At 41.1% G+C, this 17,417-nt stretch overlaps 1 protein-coding gene across 3 annotated transcripts in view; it reads right to left on the bottom strand.

Annotated features, from left to right (window-relative positions):
* Nucleotides 1–5,960: 5,960 nt before the first annotated feature.
* The window catches only part of SEL1L2 (SEL1L2 adaptor subunit of ERAD E3 ligase), a 123,022-nt gene continuing 111,565 nt past the window's right edge, over nucleotides 5,961–17,417 (bottom strand). For 2 of the 3 annotated variants that reach the window (XM_053890448.1, XM_019462760.2), the window contains exons 18-20: nucleotides 14,488–14,660; nucleotides 6,299–6,427; nucleotides 5,961–6,164 (exon numbers count right to left, since the gene is read on the bottom strand). In XM_053890448.1, coding sequence (XP_053746423.1) covers nucleotides 6,042–6,164; nucleotides 6,299–6,427; nucleotides 14,488–14,660 — 425 coding nt within the window. In that variant the 3' untranslated portion in view covers nucleotides 5,961–6,041. The remainder of the gene's footprint in view (nucleotides 6,165–6,298; nucleotides 6,428–14,487; nucleotides 14,661–17,417) is intronic. The other variant, XM_019462761.2, reaches the window with a different exon arrangement.

Here is a 17,417-nt window from a genome sequence, read left to right on the forward strand (position 1 = left end):
GTTAATTTTCTAAACCGGGGGGCTGCCTGTCCTAGATGGATTTGCACCGTGGTGGAGAGTGAGGGCTGGGGTATTTGAGGCCTGAAGGAGGACAGTGGAGGCAAGGAGTTTTTCTTGCAAGGAGTTTTATGATTGCTGTTGTATTTCCCAAGGGGAAGGGAAAGAGGGAGCTCTCCTCTTTAACAAAAAGAGAGGGGCTCTAGGGAAACTACTTGGAGAACTTGATCTGTGGCCCCTGGAGTGTAGGGGATATGGTGGATTGAAGGGTAACACATGCCTACTGAGGAGAGGCCATGGCTACCTGTCTGAGGGGAGAGAGAGAATGAGACCAACAGAGCAAGAGGAGAATTCCTTTCCTCCTTACTCCTGACTCGCTAAGTAGGTCACAGCCTACTTAGTGCATTCAGTTCTTTCAACATACTCCTTACATTGGTCAATCTATTTACTTCGCTGGCACCTGCATTTCTTTTTGAGACAGAAACTATTCATAAGCTAGTATCAAATACCATGAGACTGCTTTTAAGTATCCTCTGATAATGGGCTGTCCTCAGAGCTGTCTGCATTTCCACTGAGAGCAGGGGCAAGAATGTGTACTCCTCAGGGACCAAATGAAGCACACAAGGAAAGGAGCCAGCTTAGAGCCACCTGGAGAGAGGATACTGCATTCATCTCCTAGGACCACTGTAAAAAAAAAAAAAAAAATCACCGCAAGAGGGGCACCTGGGTGGCTCAGTCGATTAAGCATCTGACTTCGGCTCAGGTCATGATCTCATGGTTTGTGAGTTCAAGCCCTGCATTGGGCCCTGTGCTGACAGCTTGGAGCCTGGATCCTGCTTCCTGAATCCTGGAGCCTGTCTCTGTCTCTCTCTCTCTTCCCCTCCTCTGCCCTCCTGTGCTCTCTCAATAATAAATAAATGTTAAAAAGTATTTTTTTAAAAAATCACCACAAGATTGGTGGCTTAAAATGACAGGTATTTATTCCCTCACAGTTCCGGAGGTCTGAAGTCTGAAGTTAGAGTAGGGTGTTGTCCAGACCACATCTCTCCATATGCTCTAGGGGAGAATCCATGCCTTGCCTCTTCCAGCTTCTGGTGGCTGTTTCATTCCTTGGCTTGTGGCCATATAACTCCAATATCTGCCTCTGTGGTCACATTGGCTCCTCCTCTTCTGTGTCAAATCTCCCTCTGCCTCTCTCTTATAAGGATACTTGTGATTGCATTTTGAGGTCCACCTGGATAATCAAAGATAGTCTCCCCATCTCAACAATCTATAATGTGACCACTTCTGCAAAGTTTTGTGCTGTTTTTGACATAAAAGGTAACGTTTACAGGTTCCAGAGATTAGGACGTGGGTAACATTGGGGGACCATTATTCAGCCTACCACAGGTAGAGAGTCCCACTGGAGAGTCTTTTGGATGGGCTGATGGATGAGCAGAGGTCTGGGGTTCAGGAGGCCCCACTTGTGAGGCTTTTACTGCTCAGCTCTGATTTCAACTGCAGCTACGGAGGGCCTTTCCCTGCAACCTCAGACTCCTGCTAACTTGTGTCCAGCACTAAGGGAAGGCACAGGTGTTTGTTCTATCTCAGAGATTTCCCCAAAGCCTCTGAGAAATAGCTGAAGGGGTGAGGGGTAGTTATTTCAGCCTCTGGAGCAACCCTCAAATGATAGAGGAGGTGCTGGTGAGCAAGTGCCCCATCCTCTTGTCTTTTAGACAGACAGTTGCAGGAGGTATTTTGTACACTTTTCAGATCTTGGTAGGACAGAACCCCCACTGCCCACAGCGGTGGCTTCAATAATTCACTTTTTTATGGCTTTTCATCCTTCTCACTCCCTCACTCTGAGTCCTGGGATCACCATCCAAATGAACTATCTAGGCGCCAATCCTTGTCTCAGGCTTTGCTTTCAGGCGACCCCAAACAAAGAAAATTCCCAGCAGGGGAGTCCCCAAGAAAACCACAAAAGTGCTCTATGGGAGCGGACATGGTGAACTGCTATGCTCAGCGGGCACCTTTGCAGGATGGCTTCTGGGCAGGTTTAGTATAATTTTTCCTAGTCCTTAAGCCACACCTCTTGTCACCTGTGCTCCCTTTACCATGGAGGAGCCAGAAGCAGGTAGACTGGGCATAAGGGAGGGCCCAGCAGAAACTGACCATTTCCCACGTTCCCTCCTCACCAAGGGATTCCAGGCTGAATGAAGCAGGCAAGCCACAGTGTACCTACTGCATTCATTGTTTTCAACATACTCCTGGCATTTGCCAATCCATTCACTTCGGTTACACCTGCATTTCTTTTTTGATACAGGAATTATTCATCAGCTAGTATTAAAATATAAGGTTTTGCCTTTAAACATTTTCTGCTAATGGTTGATACATCGTTCTGAAGCAGTAATCAGACACAGGCATATCTACAAAATGGAAGAAGAATTCCACTTCACCGACAATCCTGTCCTCCAAGATAAGTAGCTCAGTGTCTCAGTGAATTTATATAATCCTTGATAGGTTTTTGTCCCCGCTGGTAGGTTTTTCAACAGTATATTTGTAGTAGGTTAAATATGGCTACAAATTCTTTGTTGCTGCTCCCAATGAGAGATGAAGTCTAATGTTTGACCAATAGAATGTGGCAGAAGTGATATCCTAGGACTTTCTGAGAGTTGAAACCTGCAGCTTCTGCCTGGGACTCTGAGAATACTTTCTGGGAGTCCTGAGCTGCTATGTAAAAAGTCCCATGACTCTGTCCATCATGTTGAAGAGATCATGACATATAGGCACTGTGATCACCCCTCATAGTTAAGGCTGGTCTTCCAGCCACCTTACCAAGGTGCCAGGTGTGTTGAACTGTCTCGGACTCTCTAGAACAGCCTGTTCTTTGGCTGAACACTGACAAGTGGCTCCGTCAAGGCCATGTGGAACAGAACAATCACACAGCCATGCCCTGCTTAAATGCCTGAGATATAATGGTGGTTAAGTCACTAAGCTTTGAGTAGTTTGTTAAGCAGCAAGAAATAACTGCAACAGTAATACAGGGGAAATAATGTATTTTGGAGTCAGATCTGGACTCAAATTCTAGCTTCATTATTTATTATTATGTGACCACGTTGTAACATGATCTTAACAAGTTATGTAGCTTCTCCTAGCCTCGTTTTCCTCCTGTGCAAGACAGAGGTACTTAAATCTACCTCCAGCCTCATCATGAAGGTGGAAAGGAAAGAGAAAAACACAAGAGTGTGGCACATGCAGGTGTTCCGTAAGAGTTCCTTTTTCCTCTTTTTAGCCTCACCACAGCCTGTTCTCTGTGCTTCCTGGGATGCCCAGAGAAGGGAATGTGGCAAGCCAGTACCACCTGCCTCTGCTTCCCTCAGGACTTTCTTCTCTTCTTTTTCCCAGCCACTCATGGCCACAGTTGTTAAAACCCACCACTTAGGATGTGGGGAAAAGTGTAGAATTCTAAAAGCATGCTCCTCATAAAATGACTGTGGACCCTTGCTCTAATATATATATATATATATATATATATATATATATATATATATACACACACACACACATATATATATATGTGTGTGTGTATATATATATATAATTTACTTGACCTTTAAAAAATTTATTGACTTGTGGCACCTGGGTGACTCAGTTGGTTAAGCATCTGATTTTGGCTCAGGTCATGATCTCACGGTTCATGCGTTCCAGCCCCACATGGGGCTCTCCTGTCAGCAAGGAGCCCACTTGCTTCAGATCCCTTGTCCCTACCTCTCTCTGCCCCTCTCCCACTCGTTCTCTCTCTCTCTCTCTCTCCCTCCTGCCCCTTACTCTCTCTACAAAAAGTTGCTGACTTGAATACTTACTCTGATTTAATGAAGAATCAGGGAAGGAAATGTAGAGGGAAAAGGGAGTTACAAAGAAAATTTGAGTTTAAAAAAAAAGTTTCCTTGTAGTCTATCATCAGTTTTTGTCTAAAGCTATCAGAAGCAGAAGGAATAGGGACTCTGTGTGCCCGTGGTGGGGGTGGGATTGTTGTAACCAGGAAGTAGAAGTGGCTGACAGGCGGGGGCTCTTTCTCCCTTGGCCAGTCATCACCCAGCTACAGCACCCAGGTACAGCAGGTACAGCAGGTGCCCATCCGTGCACCTGGGCGCCTCTGCAGAGGCTCCAGAGAGGAGGCTTAGAAATGGAACTTGAATGATTCAAACACCCTAAGCTGCTCATACTTTCAAAGCCTTTGTCACATTTAGTTGGAACGGTTAGCTGAAATGGGAAATTTATGAGCTCATACCGCCCTTGCTTCTATAATTCTAACAGTGTTCTTCTGTACACAGCAAGCCACAAAGAATCTCCCTTTCTTCCCTGCCTGCAGTTATTTTCATAAGCTTTTCCTTTAAGAAACTCACTTCTAGACTTTGAGCCAGGACTTCCCTATTTTGTTTTCCACACTCCCCTCTTTGCCCTTATACCCGTCTCTGACATCTTTGCATTGCAGACACCTGTGGGATATAATTCACTGCTGTCTTGTCCATTAGGCCCTAACTGGAGGTTTAGATGCCTGCTCCTTCTTTGCATGTTTGTAAATAAAAGTTCCTTCAGAAGTTGAACTCTCTAGTTAGTCAGGGATTCTGTCCAGGAAATTCTAAACACTTGGATCTCAGGCCAGGATTAATTCATGGCCACATAACTGATGTAGCTAGTATTTGTATGTGTAGTGTTTATAAAGCATTTTGAAGTCAGGCTTATGTAAACCTCACAGTTCTCCAGTGAGGCAGGACATAATCCCATTTAATGGAGGAAAAACTGAGATTTGGAGAAATTATGCCCAAAGTCATACATAGAGCTACCAAGGGACAGAGCTGGGTCTTAAATCCATGTTGTTTGGTCCCACATTCAGTGTTCTCTCACCTTTTCATTCTTCTTTCTGATTATGATTGACATTATTAACTAACTCTTTTCCTGTCCTGGGGGTGGATTTCCAAGTAGGCAAGCATGATCTTTTCCCACCAAAACACCCAGGATTTTGGCTGAAGGACTAACTGCACGGCACTGAGCCCACACAGATTATTATCAACTCCACTGTCCCCATCTTCCAACCAATTTTCCATGAGGTTTTACAGAGTATTAGAAGTTACCATTTGTGGAGTTCATTCTAGAACACCAGGCCCTTTACATAGGTTATCCCTTTAATCTTCATACCAGCTAAGATCTTCCCATTTTGCAGATCAGGAGACTGAGGCTCAGAGAGGCTAACGAGTTGTGGAGCTGAGATTCAAGCCTGGCCCTTGACATAAGTCCTGGGCCTCCTGCTCCCTTCTTGCCCATGCTGCTCCCAGCCCCAGGTCCCTGCTCTTCCTGCCATGGGAAACATGGGCTGGACTTTTTAGCTCTGTCCTCAGAGGCTGGTGTCTTCAGGGACCAAGGGAGAGCAGGGTTCTAGTGAGGGATGGCAGAGAGGGGTACAACACTGGACAGACCCAGGTGGCATTGTTCACTGCAAGCTGCTAAGGGAGCTTGGATAGAAGGCCCCTTGGGGAGAAGTGTGATCCAGTCCCCCTACATGGCATGCCACATGCTCATGACGTGGTTCACAGGATCATTCCCCCGAGATGAAGGGTCTATTTGTAAATTTATATCTTTCTCATTTTCTGAGGGATCTGTGTTCCTGTCCTCCCCAAACTCCTCCTCCTCTGTATCTCTGTATGTCTGTAGGAGCCAAGAAACACATTTGTCCTCTTGAGAGGGAAGAGGCTGTTATAAGAATGTGAAAATGGGCGGCCATTATCCCTAACTAGGGACTAGATTACCACAACGACAAGTTTGTAAGGAAACCTCAGGTGACCAGTCTTCAGCAGCTCACTCCCCCACAAGTGATCACCCAAACTAAGCAGGAAGTCTGAAATGGTTTCTGAAGACAGGTCTCAAGCTTTGTCCATTTTCCACCACAGGCCTGTGTGAGAAATCTGCAGCAGACTCTTGAGTTTCATGAGGAAATTCTTTATTTAGCAAGGATAGTTTGAAGTGAACTGTTCCCATGAGCAGGTTTTCCTGTGGTCCAGATTCTACCCATAGCGATTTCTAAGCAAGAAGATCAGCACAGCAACAATTAGGCCAATCACAAATAAATCCCAGTATGGTCCAAGGGTGTTGTCCAATTTCATCCATTTCCAACACATCGTAAACTGCTGGAAGAGACATTCTGTCAAAACAAATCCAAGCCTCCCCCTCCATACACAACCGTCATCTCCTTCCATCCCACCATTCAAAAACTGCTCATTGGAGTTTTCAGAGACTTGGGGCCTATTTGAGACAAACTTACTTTAAAAAACAGGACATCTTGGAGCAAATGCACAGTTTCCAGTTTCATGAGAGCAAAGAAAACAGGTATGTGAGCATCTGGACTTGTTTGAGCAGCCATATCATACAATCTCCTGGCCAAGTGAATGTCCTACAAATAGAAGAATAGCCCTGACTCATTAAGTGCAGATTCCTTAGGGGTAATTAAATGGAAGCCATCACTTGAAATATTGTTATTTATCTTTGGTAGCCCACCACCTCCCCCATCCCTGGCAAGGCCGTCATGTCCTAATCCTTGGAACCTATGAATATGTTACGTTACATGGCAAAGGGGACTTTGAAAATGTCATTAAACCTAGAGATCTTAAAATAGATTACCCTAGATTATCAGGGTGTACTACATATTATCACATACTACATATCATCACATCTGGGTGTACTACATATTATCACATAAACACAGTTTGCTCAGGGCTGAGGTCAGGAGAGAAAGTCAGATACGGCAGAAGTACAAGTTGTAGCTTCTAGATTTGGGAAGGGCTCAACTTACTTGCTGGAGGGCCTCATGGAAAGAATGAGAAGGAATGTGGGCAGTCAGCGAGGAAATGGGACCCTCAGTCCTACAGCATAAGAAACTGAATATGCCCAACAACCTGAGTGAGCCTGGAAGTGATTCTTCCCCAAAGCTCCCAGTAAGGAACACAGACTGACTTTAGCCTGTGAAACTACACAGGATGGGTCAAGCTCACCCAGACTTTTGAACCAGAAATCATGAGATAATAAATGTGGTTGTGGGGTGCCTGGGTGGCTCAGTCGGTTAAGTGACCGACTTGCTTTTGGCTCAGGTCATGATCTCATGGTTCATGAGATGAAGCCCTGCATTGGGCTCTGTGCTCAGAGTAGAGCCTGCTTAAGATTTTCTCTCTCTCTTGCTGCCCCTCTCCCCTACTTGTGCACTCTCTCTCTCTCATAAATAAAAGTTAAATTAAATACTTAATTAATGTGAGTTGTTCTAAGCCACTAAATTTGTGGTAGTTTATTATGGCTATAACATAGAAACTAACACATAGAAAACTAACACAAAAAGCTTTCTTGGATACTGTGGGGCCAGACCTTAGATACGATTCCAGTTAAAGAAGTAGAACACTAGATGCCAACAGTCCAGCTCCCCCAAACAAATAGCAATACAGATACTAACAAGCATTTAAAATTCCTAGTTTTCTTTATAGTACTTTTCATACCTGAAGTTACAGAATTTGCTTGGTCATTTGTCCTTGTCCTCAAGGACCTGGACTACCCCTCAATTGCCAGTGCCTAATGGAATGCCAAGTACATAGCTTCTCTCTGATAATACTTATAGAATGAATGAATGAACTTTTTACTTCTCAGGCTGGAATTTTGATTCCTCAAATTACATACTATATTTTTAGGGATCTTTCCCCGCCATTAAATTATGCCATGGCAGGTAAATTTCTTTTCTTTAATTTTCACCTACTTGTGGCTTGTTTTTATTTGTTTGCTTTACTTTTGCTTGATTTCCCAAACAGAGTAGTGAAAAAGCTAAGTAGTGTTGTTCTAAAGGTTGAAGTGCCTTGGGCCAGTCCCATTATTGTACTTTACTGGGTGCCTCTGGATTCGTTTCAAAAGGATAAGAAGAGAGATTTTCACAAACTGTGTTTATCTTGCATCTCTTTGTCCTCCCTGTCTTCCAAACCTCCATTACACAGAGTGCAGTAGTTGTGAATCCCTGCGGCCCCTGCTAAACCCATGTTTTGGGTGGTATTCTCTCAGCTGTGTTCTGCTTGTTATTTCTTAAATTTTTCCCAAAGCTTTGTGGTCTTGTAAATTGATTTGTTGGAGAAAGAGGAATGTTCTTGCTAAAAACTTAAAATGCAAGAGACTGTTCTGAACAAATCTTCCTGGCAACAGAGAAAATGGATGTTGTAAAAACTCTAATTTGTGTCTCTAATTCCAACAAATTCAGTGGGTGTTCTTTTGAAAGCACCCTGCAGATTATAAAGGCTGTGTCACCCCCACACATGAAAGGCATATTGACTTTAATAGGGCATTCAGGGAACAAAAGCATTTGTCAATATCTCAAGCATTCATTCTTATTTGAAGCAGGCAATAGTTATTAATTTATTTCTTCAGGCACAAACATCACAATTCAGTTGCTTAGTTTGAAATAAAAAATAGCAAGAAGTACCATTAAGGTGGGATAAGTGCCCTCCTTACCCAGGGGCCTCACAATTCTCAGTGGGGGTGGGGTGGGACATGAAAGTCTTTCTTAAAAATTCCCAGAGAAAGAAATTCCTGAACCCACTGGTTAATTAGGGCAACCCATATAAAAGAGATTTTATTAGCTGATTCTAGAAAAGGCTCCTTGTTCTTTGATCCTTATTAGGAAGAAATCCAAGTCATTCGTACAAAAAATTCCCTTTCAAAAGTGTTTTGATGATGGCCAGGGTTCATTAAATAAGTCCATTGCACACTCAATCCACTTACATTTAACTTTCCTGTGATACATTTGAGCTTATTTTGCTTTAAATTCAATGATTGAGGAGATTATGTAAACCGATCTGCAGTCTCTTGTTAAATAATGTGTTTCCAAGTAAAATATCAGGTTTGCCAAAATATTGCCCAATGTTCGTATGTTCAAAATAGCTTCTTATAATTCAAAAATACAGAATTCTCCAGGAATAAAGTATCTGGCTTATGAAAATTGTTCATATACACGATGCAGGAGTTTGCTAGCCCTGAATCTTTGGGTGACATCAAAAACTTCTTATACCAGGACAGAGGTAGATTTTTTGAATAGTTTATTCTTGTTTTCTAACTATAAATATACCATATACTAATGGGAGAAAACTTTGAAAACATAGAGCTGAAAAAAGTATTAAAAACCCACCTACAATTTCACTGTACATAGATAAATACTGGTAATATTTTATACACATCCTTCCAGCATTCATATATATATATATATATATATATATATATATATATATATATATTCAAATATACATACTTTTAGGAATTTTTCAACTTGCACAATATTTTGTCTTCTGCTTTCTTAATCTAACAATATATTTCAAACAACATACCATGTCCTAAGATATTGCTTTAGTCCATAATATTTTTATTTTTAATAGTTGCATAGTATTTCATAATAATGGCTAATGCTTATTAAATACTCATATTGCGTGCCAGTTACCACCATAATTTATTTTAACCTCATGACAATTACATAGGGCAGATGATATTAACTCTACTATAAAGATGAAGAAACTGAGGCACAGAGAGTTTAAGTCAGTTACTGAAATTCATGTCACTTATAAGTGGCAGAACTGACATTCATATTCAGATGGCCTACTTCTAGCCTGCTCACTTAGTCACTGGGCCATAAAATACATACTACAGTGGTGTACTGCCATGTGATAGTTTACAGAGCATGTCTTCTATTTTGAAGCAGTTTGTTTGTTTGCTTGTAGGGTTTTTTTTCCTGTAATAAATAAAGTTATCCACACATAACTATTTTGCACATTTCTGATTATTTTATTAGGTAATAAGCCATTTATTTCAAGAGGAGTTATGGCCATTTTAAAGAGATGTGTGTTTTGTCCTGTCATATTTCTGAGAAGGCCATTTTAAATATCTAACTTGAACTTGTCCTTTCCAGAAAATAATTCTATTCTGGTGTTTAAAGCTTCAGCTCTAATACTCTATAAGTGGTCAGACCAGACAAATGAGAAGTGAAAATACCTTGTGTCATAATTACTCTTATTTTTGATAGGTTTATTTATAATTTGTTTAGTAGATGTGGTTTTGTTTTCTTTGTAGGATCCCAAAAATGTGTTATCTGGTAGGTCTAACTATATATACTGGAAACTCATCTGCAAAGGCTACTTCCTCCCCTCCTTTTGTCTTAATTTAGGATAGATTTCTTAGTCCTTATCTTAAAACATACATGCTTTCTTCCATTAAAGAAATTTGTCATGTGTTTCTTATAGTCCATGTTATAAAATCATTTTAGAACAAGACCTGGCAGTACTGATCCTTCCACCTGAATTCACTGTTCCCTCTTTAACATTTTCACACTACTTTATTTGTATGAGCATCCACTAGTGCCTTTTTAGGCTTTCACTTTAGCTATGGACATATCTCTTCCATAGTAGGCTATGAGCTCCTTGAAGGTTGTCTTGTTCTTATATCCCTAGAATGAAGCACATTGCTTCCCGACACAAAATAAGCACATGAAAAATATTTGAGCGAATAAATAAGTGAAGAAAAACAAGTCACAGTGCCACGGTAGTTTAGAAGCAGATGCAGATATCTTTCAAATCTGGGGGCTCATTGAAGGGTTCATGGAGGAGATGATAATGGAACTATTCTTTGAAAAACTCAGGGGTCTTTAATGGTCAAAACTGTGGGAGAAGATCATTCTAGCAAATGGGGTGACATGATCGAAAGTCAGGAGGGTTAAGTTCAAGGTCTCTAGTTGGGAGGGAAGGAAAAGTACCCTAGAAGATACATAGGGGAGTAGGTAGGTTATGTCAAGGTAGGTTTGAATGCCAGACTAAGAAGTCTGGACTTCATTAAGCAATACAAAGTCAATAAGATCATTTTATTTTTGTTTGTTTGCTTGTATTTTTTTTTCTCTGTGTGTGCATGGTTTTTGGAGGAGTGAAGTGGAGGAGAAACAGTACCAGAGTTGTATTTTATAAAAAATAACATGGTACTGCTCTGTTAGATGGATTATGTATTAACTAGGGTAATGCTAACACCTGTAACAAACCCGCAAATTTCTTTTTTTTTAATATGAAATTTATTGTCAAATTGGTTTCCATACAACACCCAGTGCTCATTCCAATAGGTGCCCTCCTCAATGCCCATCACCCAAACTCCCAAATTTCAACAGGGATATTCCTGGTTGGTAACTGAGAGACCCACCCTCCTTCTACTATGTGATTCTGCCATCCCTTTAGAGCCTCTATAAGTTCTGCATTTAACAAATGGAAGGGGAAAGAGACTAAGGAGAAGCTCCATCTACTTCTTAGCCACCTTGGCCCAGAAATGACAGCCTTCATTTTTATTTCTGTCCCATTGGTAAGAACTAGTCACAAGGATGAAAGGGAGCTGGGAAATGTAGTCTCTGACTAGAAGACACATGTCAGCAACAAGTCCTCCCCGTGAATTGGAGATTATATATCTTTGGCAGACACAGCTTTCTCTGAGCGGATTTAAAGGAAGAACAGTAGAATGGAAGACGACTGAGAAGCCTTTACAACAAGGCTGAATGAATAGAAATGCTGGCCTGAACCAGGATACAGACAGAAGGAATGGGCAGGAGGGGATGGGCAAATCATTTTGTTCATGGTTAAATTTCTGAAGTACTTCTGAATCAAGCGTAAATTGAGACAAAGTTGCATAACAACTTGTGAGCTGAGTGCTTATATTTCTAAATTAGTTCAGGTCCTCTCCCAGTTCTTCCTCAGGCATTATTTTATATTCCCACAACAATGGTGCAGCCAGTCTTGGCCCACATTTTAAGTCAAGGAGCTCACTGAGCTTAATTCGAAGTCATAAATTGGGTAATGAGATGCTTCTCAGTGAAGCTATTAGGATTAAGTCACCTACATCACCCAGTCCTGATGCCCTTTCCTAAAGACAGATGAGGACAACAATGACCCATATTTTTATACTGATTTACCACAGGTTGACTTATACCTCACTTCCTTCTCCCAGAGAGTTTTGGTTTACAAACCCTTTTTTGGTTCTCAGAGAAATCCTGGTAATGATATTATACTTATCTTTCCTGCTGGTTTGCGTGAGGACTAACTAATAAAGAGGATTGTGAAGTGCCCTGCTGAAGAAATGCTTAATTACTTGATGACTTAAATGCTGTGAAAGTCTGTTCTAATTGCTTTGCTTTCATTAACCATCGCTCGAACAAGCTTCAGCTTTTTAATTATCAGAATATTCATTTTAAGGATTAGAAAAGGTGGTATCTCCTTGTTAATTTGACTATGAGATGGCAAGATTAATAAAGTTTGCCCCTGGGTACTTGGTTATTATTTTTCGAATTGCAAAACAGAAGAAATTCATAAAGACAAAAGAGAAATGGCTCCTCACCAACTAAACCTAAAATTCCTCTGTCCGGATCTAAGTTCACCTCTGTTTCTTATTTTTTGTTTACAATTTTTTATGTGTAGAGACTTTCTGTAGGAAAAAATACACCTGTGACTGTGAGAAAGGGTCAAAATGAACTAACTACCTGTGATTTAACAGGACCTGGATAGGAAGGAACAGAAATGTGTCCAGAGACAAATTACAAAGTTTCTTCTAAATGTATGAAATGTATGTCTTGACAGCTGCTGCTTGACATAGTGAAGAAAGTGACTGGGAGAGAGGCTAGCGGTGACTCCAAGGAAGAAAACCAGACCTTCTGATACAGTGGGCCATCTGGGCTCTGGTAGGCAGTGTCCTCTCTGGTGCACAGTTGACCCTGTGTCATCCTTGCCCCCAGGCTGTTAAGGCAAAATGGTCTCGTTGTGGTGAGGATAAGGCTGTCATGGGGACCAAGTCCTTAAATCACACAGGACAGGTGAGCTAATTTGAATTTAACCCATAGAGTGGGGTCATTTTTATCCGTGATACACACAGTGCTCCTTTCACCTTTACTGTTACATTTTGCATGAGGAATGATGAATAAAAGCTTTAATTTTACTGAAACTTTACTTAGCAGTCACGCAAATTCTCTTCTGACCTAACTAACAGTTATTCCATATGCTGACTACAAAGCCCCTTCACAAAGGCTTATTTTTTATTTCAAAGCCTGGGGAGGGAAGGTATCATTGTTCTGTTTTACAGATGTGGATGATGGTTAAAAGGGAGTGGGGTGTGGCTAAATGACATCCAAAGAATCTTCTGATTTAGCTATTTGATCTCATTTTATAAACACAGGAAGCCTGTACCTGCTAAGGATGGGGAAAACAGACTGGATTTGGATTTGACAGTCTTTCCACTGCTTAGGGTTCTGGGGCTGATGGAAAGTGATCAGTCAAAAAGCAGGTCACAGGGAGAGCTCAGGAAGGCAGGGATCTGGATTGTTGGTGCTTGAATAGGAAGCCGTTGGTTGTTGCACAGTGCACAATTAGCAGTCAGATAGGAAATTCCCCACCAATAATTCTCAACTACTAGCACAAATGGAAGAAAGAAGAAAGCATAGAAAAGCAGATAACCCCTTCATTATTTGGCTCTCAAAATGCAGCCAGAAGTATAAATACTGATACAAAATATATACTCGAATAGTAAGAATGACTCAGTGCAGGGCCCACTCTTTCAAAAACATAGGGTCAGACAGGCCTGGGTTCAAATTCTGACTCCCCCACCAATGAGTTCTGCAAATTTGGTCGGTGACTTAACCTCTCTGCACTTTGGTTTCCTGAAGCATACAATGATGACACTGATAGGACTTCTCTCATTTATTGAGTGGTTTGTGATTTAAATGGCATAGTATATATAACACACCAATGCCTGGCTATTACTTTCATTATTGATATTTAATACACCTTTCTCACTGAGTCAGAACCCAATGCCATCTTCTTTAATTACACTTACCAAGGGATTTACCCAATATCTCCTTGTAGTGTTAGTTCTCTTTCTTAATAAATATGCCTTATATCCTCAAGTTAAGTATAGCCTTTGAAGGATGGAGATCCATTTTTTTAGGATTCTCCAGAGTGCTCAGCACTGTGTCATGTACATAGTGGGTGATTTATAAGACATTTCTGGATTAATGTCACCTTGGTATCCAGCTCTGACCTCAGTCCCACTCTCTCCTTGTTTACTGAAAGCTTGAGAGTCAATGGAAATTTTAATGGAAAAAGGCCTGGGGTGTAAGGGAGTGGAGGCAGGACCCACTAGTATAGCTGGGAAAAGTGTGAAGTTATGAATCTAATTAGCCGAGACTAGATTTATTTCAACTTGCTGGTTATGTCTTTGGGCATAAATGGAGAACATAATTTCCTCCTTATAGGGTTCACATTAGGGTAAGTACTATGTGTTGGTATGGGGGGAGGTACTCAGCAAATGTTGTCTTTTCCTTGCTTCCTCTACACTGATGACATCAATGAATTTAAAAACATTTACAAATGTTCCCTTCCCATTCAGCTGCCATTACTAGGTTTGGATTATTACCAACACAATTACCTTTGCGATACCTAAGCCATGTTCATACATATAGGCCAGATTAAACATGGCTTGAGCGCTGTGGTATTTGTCGGCTGCAATGCTGTAATGTGTGGCTGCTGTTTGATAGTCCTTCTTAGTCCCGTAGCCATAGTAATGGTAATCTCCAATTTTTACTCTAGCAAATGCATTGCCTGATAGAAATATTAGAAAGAGAAGAAAAATAACTCCAATGATTCACATACAGTTCCTAGTAACTCAACTTGATGATAATATACATAAAAAAAGAAAAACAAAAGACTCAATATCCTAGAATCAAGATTAGATATAACTTATGGATATAAATTATAATGCTCATTGTTAGCTGTCTTCCTTGCAGGATAACTCCCATGGTATAGTACAAATGTTCATTCCTAAAGAATAAAAATTATGAATTTTACCTTTTAAGTTCATTTTGTGAAGGTAGGTCAACTCTTGAAAAACTAGATCCCACCCCTCCAGTTTTCAAACTTCACCCCTGAAGCTGTGTTCTCCTGCATCACCCATGTCTCCCTCTTTCCTAGATTAGTCCTGTCAGTCATTTAAACACACTTTGGTATCTTCTATGAATGAAAACAAATCCTTTCTTTATCCCATGGTGTGTCCTTTTAACTACTCCCCATTTCTCTGTTCCCTTCACACTCAGCCTTTCCAAAGTGTGTTCTATACTCAATGTCTCCAAAGCTGCACTTCCCACATACTCTTAACCCACTCCAATCTGGCTTCTGCCCCTCTCCATGGAGCTGCCACTTTTAAAGTGGTTGGTAACCTCCATGCAGCCAAACCCATTGGCCACTTCCCTGTCCTCATCTCATTGGACCTATCTGCCCAAGAACTTTCCTCTCTTGACACCAGTGACATCTCATTCTTTGGGTTTCTCTCCTACCTCATCAGCCTCTCCTCTTTTTTTTTTTTTTTTTAATTTTTTTTAACATTTATTCATTTTTGAGAGACAGAGCACAAGCTGGGGAGGGGCAGAGAGAGACGGAGACACAGAATCCAAAGCAGGCTCCAGGCTCCGAGCTGTCAGCACAGAGCCCGACGCGGGGCTCGAACTCACAAACTGTGAGATCATGACCTGAGCCGAAGTCAGATGCTCAATCGACTGAGCCACCCAGGCGCCCCCAGCCTCTCCTCTTTAGACACTTGCCTGACTCCTCCTCCACCCAGCTTCTAAATGTTGGAATATCAAGGATTTATTAGTTAAATCCTTCTTCTCCTTTCTTCTCTTCCTTCTTTTCTCTTCTTTCTTTCCCACCCTCCTCTATCTCAACTCTTTTTCTAGGTTATCTCAATTAGTGCCATGCCTATCTTGATGTTTACTCTTCCTGAATTTTATCTACAGTCCTGTCTTTCCCCCAAGCGCCCGACACTTCTAATCACCTCTTTGACTTCTCTGCTTGGATCCCAAAATATGCCGTGGAGATTCCTAACACCCAGCTACCTCCCTCCCTCAAACCAAACCAAACCAACCCAAATAATCAGTTTCTTCCCAATCACAGTCTTAGCGTCACTGTTCAGGCACAAATTTAAATTAGTTATTCCTAATTGTTTCCCCCTCCCTTCCATTATAGAATCCATTAGCAGGTCCTGTTGGTTCTACTCTCAAACACACCTGTTTCTTGCTGTCTCCTCCACCACCTAGTTGAAGCCTGGAATACTACAATAGCTTCCAAACTGTTCTTTTATTTCCACTTTCCAATATATTCTCCATACAACAGCCAGGATGATTTTTTTTTTAATATAAAGTCAAATCATATTATTCCCTTGTGTTAACCCCCAAAGTGCTTCACTTTGCACTTGGAATAATATCCAGACTTCCTAGCTGACCTACAAGTTGTGCTTCATCTGCCTTTTCTGCCTCCCTGACTAGCCTCATCACATGTTACTTTCTCAACATGCTCTAGCTTTCTTAATTTTCCTAATACTCCTTCAAAACATCAAGCTCATTCTTGCTTCAGGACCTCCGCATTAAGATTCTTCATGCCTGTCTGCCTGGCATGTTTGGACTTCCTCTGACTCTTCATGTGTCTGGTTTCTCATTATTCAGATCTCACTGCAAATGTCATTTCCCTCCTAGAGGCCTTCTCTGACTACTCTGTCTAAAGCATTGCCTCAGCACCCCACTCTGGGAGTTATCTATCTCACCTCCATGGTTTATTTTCTTCACAGCATATATCGCTGTTATTTTATTTGTTTAGTCTCTCTCTCCTTCATGAATTTATTTTCTCTCTCTCTCTTATGAGGACAATAGCTTTGAAGGTCTTGATCACTGATTATAGTCCCAGACCTAGAATGATACTTGACAAATATTTATGGAATGAATGGACAAACATGGTAGGAAACTTTTTAGAGAATGCTTTCTCCAAATGTTATATAATTTAGAATCTTACTTTCCAACAAATTTGGATATAATCAGGAGTAGAAAAAAATTCACGTGACTTTTAAGATATGAGACTTCAATCTTTTGAAGACCACAACTTAGTGATGACCTTTGGGGATCCATGTTTCCATTCACTAGGAAAATGTTGATTGAAAAGATGAGGGAATGCTAACTAGGACATCCATCTCAGGTGTGGCTAACCCCTCTATTACAGTCTAGACTTTCATGGAAAAGGAGAAAGCACCCTGTGTAGTATGTTCTCAGGTGTATATTTAAGGGCTATAGGACTCCTCCATCCCAAATTTTCTCCATATTTGGCCTACTGCAATGCCTAAAATCCTTTGCAATTGATTCCTTTGGATCCTGAAGTTCTCTTAATCTTCTAGAATCCTCTATTGGATTCTAATGTAATACCATGACCCATCTTTAGCTCTGAGTAGAGGTATCATTATAAAATTCTTAAGCTGCTGAAGACATTAGTTAATAGGCTTTGCTTCCCAGGTGCTTCAAAATATACAGGTAGATGAGG

Source organism: Panthera pardus, unplaced genomic scaffold (genome assembly GCF_024362965.1).
Source record: "Panthera pardus isolate Hobbes unplaced genomic scaffold, ASM2436296v1 HiC_scaffold_25, whole genome shotgun sequence".
NCBI classification, from domain to species: domain Eukaryota; kingdom Metazoa; phylum Chordata; class Mammalia; order Carnivora; family Felidae; genus Panthera; species Panthera pardus.